The sequence below is a fragment of the Hoplias malabaricus genome, chromosome 3 (assembly GCF_029633855.1).
Source record: "Hoplias malabaricus isolate fHopMal1 chromosome 3, fHopMal1.hap1, whole genome shotgun sequence".
NCBI lineage: Eukaryota > Metazoa > Chordata > Actinopteri > Characiformes > Erythrinidae > Hoplias > Hoplias malabaricus.
In genome coordinates, this window is record NC_089802.1 from 39,381,208 (window position 1) to 39,391,942 (window position 10,735).

At 46.0% G+C, this 10,735-nt stretch overlaps 1 protein-coding gene across 1 annotated transcript; it reads right to left on the minus strand.

Annotated features, from left to right (window-relative positions):
- Positions 1–1,023: 1,023 nt before the first annotated feature.
- On the minus strand, positions 1,024–9,138 carry oser1 (oxidative stress responsive serine-rich 1). The gene is made up of 4 exons (XM_066666704.1): positions 8,874–9,138; positions 6,633–6,749; positions 4,044–4,154; positions 1,024–2,191 (listed from the first exon to the last, which is right to left on the minus strand). The coding sequence occupies exons 2-4, from the start codon at positions 6,716–6,718 to the stop codon at positions 1,459–1,461; spliced, it is 930 nt and encodes a 309-aa protein (XP_066522801.1). The 5' UTR covers positions 6,719–6,749; positions 8,874–9,138; the 3' UTR covers positions 1,024–1,458.
- Between the last annotated feature and the right edge of the window lie 1,597 nt (positions 9,139–10,735).

Sequence of the window (10,735 nt, forward strand, 5' to 3'; positions counted from 1 at the left end):
CCCTGAACGGGCTGGAGCCCTGAGCTCACCACCAGTGCCTTGATGGCATTGAAGCCTCTCCAGCTGCCCACCGCTGACAGGGTTTCTTTTGGCCACACTGTTAGGTGCACCGCAGAAGTGTAGAGCACAGGTGTCGGGGCACAATGTGTGTGTTAGTGTAACGAATATCACACAGGTGTCTGTATTTTCAGTGGTACAGCTTTAGGAATGGCACACATTTTTACAAACTTTTAAAAGGACACAGGTGTGAACTCTGTTTGTGTAATTCATTAGAGTAAGTGTGGACGCTTCTTTTCGAACTCTGACGCACATTAAACAACTGCACCGAGGCCCTCATCACTCACCCTCAGGAGTGGAGGAGTTTCTGGTGCTGTTCTGACTCCTTTATCCATTTCACCAGCACTTGCAGTGTTTTCAGTTGGTAAAAATGCCACCAGGTGAAATACACAACACTGATTAGTGCTTTTAACCCTGCGTGGTGCATTGCTTTGGCAAATGGCTCGAAAATATTTTTACACCGATTTTGGTTGGACTGCAAATGTGTCAAGAATGGCAAGAGAACAAGGAATCCACACTACAAGTGTAAACACACACACACACAAGCTGTTTTTACATATGAACTCTGTAGTTACACCAGAGTATCAGGTCCGCATACGTCCCGGAGTTATCCTTTCACACCTATAACATGCAGCAGATTTATTTTCTCTCACACTGACTTCTCACAGTGGGAAATGTTTCACGTGCTTTAGGTAGTTTTCCGGGACATCAGCGGCTCTGTTCTCGCATACGCACCCTCTGACTTTACCTGGAGCATCTACTAGTGGGCCGACAGGGACGAAGTCCATGACAAATGTTGCGCACGTTTGTGTTCAGACACAGCTCCTCTGTGTAAATTCCAGAATGCTTCTAGGTGCACATGTGAAAGGGGTAAAGTCATCCAGGAACTCACGTTTTTGGGAGCAATCAGCTCCTTTTCTTTGGAAAAAAGAAAGCAAAACAAACAAGAGCTCTGTAAGAGAGGACCCTTCTTCATCAACGAAAAGTGTTTTTATTAAGAATCAATGAAAACCCAAAGACAACACACGGTGATCGATGTTATTACTTGGCATTCCAGATTTTTGCATATACCAGTAAAATCAAACCTGAAATCTGTGACAGAGCTTTGGCAATTTCTGCATGAACACCAGTTAAAGAATGACCACAACAGGAACCAAAAAAAAGAGAGAAGACAACTGACAACCTTTTCTCGAACGTGGATCTCAAACTAAACAAAAAGAGACACGGAGGAACCAAGGGGAGAAGCCAGAGAATCAACAGAAAAACTTAAATAACTTTGTCAGAACATGCCTAGCCATTATCATAAACCACCCTTTCTTGATTTCTGTTTATTTAAGGGTGACCCTTTAGACGCACTCAGTATGCAGATATACTTCTATTCGCTCTTCGCTCCCCTGTCCGTTAAGTGTACATCATCTCAGCCATGTGAGACATCTTCTTGGGGATGTACAAGAAATTGTCCATGTATCCGGACAGGTCCTCTATAGTGAAGTCGGTCATGTTAGCACGAGCCTGTTCAGAACAAGAGCGCGGAGAGCTGGACGTCCCAACTCCGTTCCCGCACTGAGTTCTGGAGTTCTGGTCTGCATCCAGAGGGCTGGGGAGCTTTCTCTCACATTCAGAGATGACGTCACGGAGGCCAGTGAAGGAGTACACTTCCACGCCCTGCCACACCGAGCACTGGCACTCTCTCTGGCCACAGGAGCACTGCGAGTTCTCCTGGAGCTTACACAGGGATTTAAAGTCAGATGGGGCACTGGGATCCTCTGAAGAAGCTTGAGAACTTTCTTTCCTTGGGACAGGACCGCCTTCAGGGCCGCTCTCTTCATCTGAAGGCGTCCCAGTGAGAAGGAGAGGGGAGCCGGGGTTCTCCGGACCACCCGGACGAAGGGTTTCATAGCCAGCGACCCCGAAAACAGGAGAGCGGGGACTTGTGGAGAGAAGCTCTTTCTTGGCTGGGATCCCCAAAGATGCATCGGTGTCATCGGGCTCTGGAGGACTCTTGTGTTTCAGGCCCGGAGGCGTGGGCATTTTAGAACTACAGTAAGTGAACTTTGGAGGGTGGAGGATAGGGGATTTTGATCGTCTCCGTCTCTGGCTCCTCACTAATCCTCTGGAGGACTTCCGGTTACATCTATATTGCATAGAAAAAGGGAAGATGAGCAGTGAATGATCTACTAGACATTAAACACAGGCCTAAATGTATGCAAAGCAAAAGCAAGGACACAGTGTTCTTAATTCGAAGCCTTGCAGAATATCCCCTAGTGCAGGGTCATGAACAGGCAGACTGCAGTCCAGGTCTGGACCCAGGCGCTGTCCTATCCGGACGTGTAACTGATCAACTATTAAGAGCTGTTTAATTTTGACCAGAGTGTTTAAAGGAGCAATCTGTAACACTGACAGTTTAGAAACAGTGGAGAGAGCTGTCTGCCTCCTCCCACTCCTCCCCTCTCCCACCCTCCCTCTCCTCCTCCTCCTCTCTACCAGTCCTACTCCTCCTCCCCCCCCCCCCCTCTCCCATTCTCCTCCTCCTCCCCTCTACCAGTCCTACTCCTCCTCCCCCCCCTCTCCCACTCTCCTCCTCCCCTCTAACAGTCCTACCCCCCCTCCTCCCCCACTCCCTCTCCTCCCCTCCCTCCTCTCACTCCCCCTCGCCTCCTCCTTCTCCCCCCTCTCCCACTCTCCTCCTCCCCTCCCTCCTCTCACTCCCCCTCGCCTCCTCCTTCTCCCCCCTCTCCCACTCTCCTCCTCCCCTCCCTCCTCTCACTCCCCCTCGCCTCCTCCTTCTCCCCCCTCTCCCACTCTCCTCCTCCTCCCCTCTACCAGTCCCACTCCTCCTCCTCCCCTCTCCTCCACCTCCTCTCTCCTCCTCCTCCCCTCTACCAGTCCTACTTCTCCCCTTCCCCACTCTCCTCCTCCCCTCTACCTCTCCTACTCCTCCCCTTCCCCACTCTCCTCCTCCCCTCTACCTGTCCTACTCCTCCCCTCTCCTCTTCCCCACTCCCTCTCCCACACCTCTCACTCCCCCTCTCCTTCTTCCCTCTCCCACTCTCCTCCTCCTCCCCTCTATCAGTCCTACTCCCCCTCCTCCCCATCCTCTTCCCCACTCCATCTCCTCCTCCCCTCTAGCCCTCCTCTCACTCCCCCTCTCCTCCTCCTCTCTACCAGTCCTACTCCTCCTCCTCCCCACTCCCTCTCCCAGTCCTACTCCTCCCCCTCCCCTCTACCAGTCCCACTCCTCCTCCTCCCCCTCCCCTCTACCAGTCCTACTCCTCCTCCCTTGTCCCACTCAACTCCTCCTCCTCCTCTCCCTCTCCTCCTCCCTTGTCCCCCACCTCCTCTCTCCTCCCCCTCCCCTCTACCAGTCCTACTCCTCCTCCAAGTGCACATCGTGTCACTAAAACTTCTACCTACCAGAGAAACACTTATATTTCCTGTGTGCTACCAATCTTGATTTCTCCGTTACACCTTAAATAGGTGAATATGCGAGGCTTTTTAAAAGCAATTAGTTGAAATACCCACACACACCAGAGAGAAACACACATGAATCTGCATCATTTTCTTTAAAACAAACAAACAATGGTATTTACACTTTTCAAACGTGTTGTTATTTTTGGGTCCGGTAAAATACAAAATTAACTCCTCTCTTGGTCATTTCATGGCTGTGAGACACTGTTTGTAAACCTGGACACACTGTGGACTGTAAAATGACTGGACAGAGGGTGGGACACCGGCAAGACCTCGGGGGGCAGGATCACAGGAGTACTTCTCAAAGAGAATATACTGCTTTGACCGATCACACACCCTGGACATTTTATGACTAATTCCAGTAAATATCCTACAGATTGCTCCTTTAAGTGGTGTGTTAAAAGCTCTTAACAAATTAGCGCCATCTCTAGTATGATATACACAATTAAAATAAGCCATACTCTTTACTAATGTCCAGAAGCCAAACTAATAAAGCATTAGAAAGACAGTGTTCTTACCCATGCCAGTTCTCTTTCGGGGAAGCGATCTTGGGTTTGGCTCCCTCGGCGCTGACTCGAGCTCCTGTTCTCGATGCCAAACCCTCACAGACGTGCACCACTGCAGAGGAACTAAAAAGATGCACACGCACACAATGACCACAACATATTTCCCTTGTTCTACAAAATCCACCTCGCCACACACTCATCCAAAACAAACAGCACAACCACAATGTTTGTCTTGAGCCAGAGCCTGGGCCAAAAGTCTATTATTACTGCCTAAATCAGCGCACTGCACAGAGGAACTCCTGGGTCCTCCTGCCAGCTACCAGCCTTGGGTTTGTTGATCTTGGCACAAGTTTTAGTGAATGCTACCAAACCCATAGCACATTAGTTTTGGCATGAAAACGTGTGGGTTTATCTCAGCACAACCAAGAAAAATATTATTCCTGAACAACCAAATGGTTATGAAGTTGGGAAAATGCTTAAGAACTGACGTTCCCTGGCGAAGGCAAGGATCCCAAATTGTGGCACGCTTTGTAATCGGAATAAACTGTTCTTATTCACGGTTGTGTAATTTCTCAGGAAGCGGGCCAGTGCTGCGGCTGGAGCTGTCGCACAAACACAGCAGGGAAATTCAAGTCCTTAAAAAGAAATTTCCACATTGCAGTTTCCGCAAACGCATACGATGTAAACAATGTGACTGAGTGGGAGTTTGCTTTTTGGAAAATGCTCTTTTCTAGATTCATTCACTGTGGAGATGATAGGAACCAGACACCTGAAGAGGTTCATGCTGCAAAAACTCCCCAAATCTTTAAATACATGGCTACAAACACTTTCAGATCTGCTGCCTGAGACAAGCTCTAAACCGTTTTCTTTAAAATGTAATATGGTAATAATGTAATATAAATCTAAAATGTAAATGAGAGTCAGTGCAGCGCAAATCTGTCCCCAACACCAGTATTTAGGGCTATAAAAGTGTTGCATGCGTTTCTGTAACGACCAAAAAATATGCACTGTTTCTTTAAGAGGTGCTCAGGCAGTGTGTGTTTGTGTGTATGAGTGTGTCTCTGCTCTGCTGAACAGGCAGGTTGTGCTGTAAAACTTGGAAGACCATGGCCTCCAGCCTCTTTATTCACTTCTTTTTGCAAGCAACGCAGCCACTGGGTTTCAGACCGGTTCCCATTCTTGTATGAAGTGAACACAGGTGTCCACCAGACATGGCTTTACACTGTCACTGACTAAAAAGCAAGATATCCTGAATATTTTCATTATTTCGCATGTTTGCCATGCACTCCATGTCTCGTCTGCTCACTTCACCTCAACAAAGGATTTTATTTGTGTGCTGTGCTTTCTCCATCATCACACGGCATGGTGTCAGTCAATGCCAGCGTCTGTCTGCTGATGTGACAGAGCTGGGCAGTCTGCGTTCTCCTCCTGTGTTCGGCTGTTCAGTTACGACTCATTAGAAGCAGTGTGAAAAGAAAACGTGGCTACCATCACGTGCTTGTCCTCACAGGGAAGAAATTGAGGAATTTGAGGAGAGGCCGTGGTCAGCTGCTGGCCTTTGGGTCAAACAAAGGCCAGAGCTGGATCAGTAACTTTTAAGCCTTTACAGCGTTTACCGATGTATAGTAATGTTTGCAGGTGTTAGACATTGTTTGTAAACACTGGAGAATTTGTTAACCCCCAAAACATTAAAAACCTAAAAATCCTAATGGAGCAGAGCGGTACATGTCTTCGTACCCAACAGTCACGGTACAGGGGTCAAGGTTCAGTGCACACATTCCCACAGAGAACACACAGTACTCTCCAGTTTATAAATATGTATAAAGATTGATGAAGGAACAGGAAATTTTGTGCATGCGACAAAAGTCTGTCTCACTGATTATTACACAGCAACGGCAGTGATCTGACGCTGAAAGTGATCTGACCAGCTCAGTGTCTCTCCAGCTTCACCGTAACATCCTCTTAAACTGTGAGAGAGTGTTTAATTCAACACACACTCCACCATTTAACCACAATATTTAACTGGGGAAACCCAGTCATGTAGTTAAACAAAACAGAACCCGTTTATTTACATCTAAATATTACTGAACTGTATTAACATGTTCTACTTGAATAAAACATTATTATTATTTTTTTTTATTATTTATTGTTGATAAACAAAGTATATGGAGGAAAAATGGGCTCTTGAAAAAGAGGGGAACTCCTGCCTTCAATTGTTTTGGACTTAAGCTTATCTCAAGGTGATTACTGTCGAAAAGTAAAATTACATTAGAATTATATGTATTTCTTGAGTATTATTTATTTCGTTATATGAGCTCCATCTCTCAATACTGTTCAAAGGAGACTCAAATGTCTATCTGTTTTTATATGTACAAAAAAGTGTTTTCATGGAGTGTCCTATGTTTTTTTTTTACCTGACTCTGTGTGGAGTGTGTGTTTTGTATGTTTTTTTTCCCTTTGCTTTTCCCCTGCTGTACCAAACAGTGAGGTCTGTAGGACCTGTAGGAGGTCTGAGGACATGTGACGTTTGTGTACAAAATGAATGCATGAATAAAACAGATTTGTTAGTCCCCTAAGTAAATAATCCAAGTAATGAAAGACCTTTCAGCATCAACACGCAGCTTTTTAAAGGCAGTCTGTAAAGTATCCTCCTCACACTCCTTTCCTCCCGTCTTCACCGTGGCCATGATTCGACTATTGCCTTTCAGGGCCTCAGTGCTGTGGGGCAAAAACAGAGGGGCAAAGAGACAAAGATGTTACCCACCAGATCATAACAGTGAGAGAATCCCATTCCCAGTGTGAACACAGACACTCAACTGGGCACACACACCTTGACAGAAAAATACAGAGCAGCTAAACCTGAGCCTTAAGTCTTCACACTCACTGTGTCGCATGGGCTGAATGAGTAAAGCCTGTGGAGCCGTGCAACTGGGTTCTCTGGAGTGATGGAGCCTTGTTCAGTATCTTTGGGATGAGTCAGAGTGATGTCTGTGATACAGATATAATCACCTCACTGATGTGTTTGTGGCTGAATGCAAGAGATCCTTTCAGAAATGATCCAACATTGAGAGCAAAACATTCACAGAAGATTAGAGGCTGCTACAGCAGCAAAGATGAACACACTCCCGGGTGATTCAGTATCACAGTGATATTCTGAGCTAATCTCATAGCAAATAAAAGTTATTACTGTAGCCACATCGTCCTAAATCTTACTGATCCAGCCTCAGGGCAGGAGGAAAACTGCAGTTATGTGCTGATGTTTCTGATATTTCACCATTAACAGGGCGTCAATTCTCTGCGGTGCACACAGTCACAACTCTGGAAGTATTCCACAAAGCGGGACTTCTCCTTGTAGCCTGACAAATTAAACTCAATGTCGAGCCCATCCAATAGAAACAAAGTAGAGGGAGATTCTGCTTTGTGGAATATGCCCCCTGCAGTTTGGTATGAAAATTGGCGCTTTTCCAGTGCATGGAACTTGCTCGACTCAACTTGACTCTTTTACACACACACACACACACTGCATTCACTCACACCTACGGACAATTTTGAATCTTCAATCCACCTACCGACATGTGTCTTTGGAGCGTGGGAGGAAACCGGAGCACCCAGAGGAAACCCACGCAGACACAGGGAGAACACACCACTCTCCTCACAGACAGTCACCCGGAGGAAACCCACGCAGACACAGGGAGAAGACACCACTCTCCTCACAGACAGTCACCCGGAGGAAACCCACACAGACACAGGGAGAACACACCACACTCCTCACAGACAGTCACCCGGAGGAAACCCACGCAGACACAGGGAGAACACACCACACCCCTCACAGACAGTCACCCGGAGGAAACCTACGCAGATACAGGGAGAACACACCACACTCCTCACAGACAGTCACCCGGAGCGGGACTCAAACCCACAACCTCTAGGTCCCTGGAGCTGTGACAGAGACACTACCTGCTGCTCCACCATGCCGCCCTCCTTTTGTTTTCCAAATAGCTAAATATGGTCCGAGTCCCCTGTAACCGAGGGCATGCAGGTACTAAATGGTGAGGTGTAAACCCTGCAGAACACTGATTGGCTAAAGACCTATTAAATCACCACAAATGCAAAGCTCCACTACAAACTTGCTTTTTGTAAAATCTCTGAATCTAAAGCAGTTTTCACATTTGTTTTTTATCCAACTCACGACAACAGTTAACCCTGAGGGATTTTAAAGAGGAATCTTCAGCGAAAGCCCAACGTGCAACAAGACTCACACATTAATGTGAACATGCACTGAACAGGGGACATTTTCATAATATGTTTCCTTTATAATATTTGGCTCAACTGAGGAAATAATGTTTGTAGTGTTTGTAGAACACCGTGACAAGAGCTTGTGGGAAGGCGTTACCTTAGATGTTGGAACATTGCTGTGAGAATATGATGGCATTTAGCCACATAATATGATGATAAGTTCTGGATCACAAACACCACTCCTGCTCATTCCAGAGAAACTGGATGGAGCTCCTCACTCCTGAGAACACAGTTCCACTGCTCAACAGCTCAGTGCCTGTGGACGTGCCTCTGGTATTGAGCTTTTCATTGAATGCAGATCATCAAATGGCGATTATACACAGTGTTTACAGTTGTGTACGGGTGTCTACAAACTTTCAGACAAGGTGTATAAACACAAACCCATGCTGCTTTTGCTAGGCTAACGGAGCTAGGTATCGCTATGGCTAGCAGGACTAATGCATTTTAGCGCGCTGAAACATAAGAAAATGTGTTGTTATTCGTGGTTTAATCGCGGTTCATTTAAAGGTGATATACAATAAAGGTGAAAAACTCAGGAATACTCACGGCTCCGGCTTTTCTCACAGCGCAGGCATCAAAGGCCCCTCTCACAGCTAATGCTAGGCTAACGATAGGCTAGCTGTAGCGCCAGTCTCCGCGGTGTTGCTATGTGCTGTGGCCGGGTTAAAGCGCTGGAAACGGGGGGAGAAACCGCTCTGGCATCGCGCCTGAAACGAAGAGAGATCCCAGCATTAAACACCTGCTTAAATAATAATATTAATATTAATAATAATCTCTCTCTCTCTCTCTCTCTCTGCTGTTTACACTCGGAGCGCACAGTCATTCCGCTGTGACGTAGTACACTCGACTCAGCTGATCTAAAGAGTCGACTCAAAGTGTCGAGCCATTAGTTACAACTGCACAACAAACTAGAGCCCTGACTTCAAAACAGCCTAAGGCATTAATAATATGTGGAAATTAATTATGAAGATATTAGTTATAGTATATTGTATTTTATTTGAAATTTTTTTACACTTAAATTTAATTATTAAAAAAGTGGCCCGACAGCCCTCAGTCCTCCATCCTGGACACACACTTAAAGGAATGCTATGGTTTGGTATGTTTGCTCCTGGGTTCCCTCTACAGATGTAATTCACTTTTACAGTACTGCCTTGAAATCAACAAGTTACATAGTGCAGTTTCAGCAGTGCTGAACCTGGAGTTGCTCTGTTCTCCCGGTGACAGCTTGGGGGTGTGATTTTCTCCTTTTAGGGTGTGTAGAAAGTGACCCTCAGAGTGGAGCTGCAGGTTGTGTTGCTATCACACAGCTACAGGGTCCTGGGTGGGATCATCTCCTCCAGTCACTGTCTCTAAGGGCTGTGGTTGGGATTGGATCAGCGTCATCTCTGTACCAAGCCAGTTTCTCCAAACTTTAGTCAACAGCTGCCCCACAGTTTTATTAAGTATGAAATTTGAAAGTTACAAGTATATTTTTGAAAAAGACTTGACTGAAACGTAGAAAAAGGTTTAAATAACAGTGATCAAAACAAGCCCAAAACCAGACCTTCTGAGTGAAGAACACTCATTTTGCGAGGCGAAAGCGACGACTCTTCATGGGGTAACGAGTCATTTGATTTGATTCAGTGTAATGATTCGGAATGCCCAATTGCTAGGGGTGTCGTCAGGCCGCCATGACATCATCGAAACTTCCAGTTCATTCGGGACGTTCTGATGTGTTTTGTGCGTGACGAATACGTGAATCACCCGGGAATCAATACACTAAAGCAGGGCTACTTCATTACAATCCATTAAGGTCCAGTTACAGAACATTTTCTCAAGTCAAGATCTGAAACATTATGTATATCTTGCATGTGATCAGTGCCATATCCGGCATATTAAAGTAGCCTTGTAGTTATAGCAACGTTTTATGTTGTTAACAATGGAATGTCTTTTTCTCATTTAAAAGGCAAAATTTACAAATAAAAAATGCATATGTCAATAAAGTCCCTAACAACTTCTAGTTGCAGCTGACTTCTTTACATAACCAGCAATCTGATTGGTTCTTATTTCTGGAGGGCGGGTCTTGATCGGTTACCAGCAAGCCGATTGGCTCTTTTAGCTGGAGGGTGGGACTTCAACCGTTAACAGCAAGCTGATTGGCTCTTTTAGCTGGAGAGGGGGGACTTTATCCGTTAACAGCAAGCTGATTGGCTCTTTTAGCTGGAGAGGGGGGACTTTATCCGTTAACAGCAAGCTGATTGACTCTTTTAGCTGGAGAGGGGGGACTTTATCCGTTAACAGCAAGCTGATTGGCTCTTTTAGCTGGAGAGGGGGGACTTTATCCGTTAACAGCAAGCTGATTGTAATCACACTGTAATCATTCCCTTATTTTTAAAGTTTCTGGTTGTAACTCACACAACACCGTCGTC

Excerpts from the sequence above, each read along its gene's own strand:
- oser1 (XM_066666704.1), bottom strand. The coding sequence starts at position 6,718 with ATGGCCACGGTGAAGACGGGAGGAAAGGAGTGTGAGGAGGATACTTTA. Across the intron at positions 4,155-6,632 it reads CTGCGTGTTGATGCTGAAAG|TTCCTCTGCAGTGGTGCACG; the intron begins GTCTTTCATTAC and ends GCATCTTTTTAG. Across the intron at positions 2,192-4,043 it reads CCGAAAGAGAACTGGCATGG|ATGTAACCGGAAGTCCTCCA; the intron begins GTAAGAACACTG and ends TATGCAATATAG.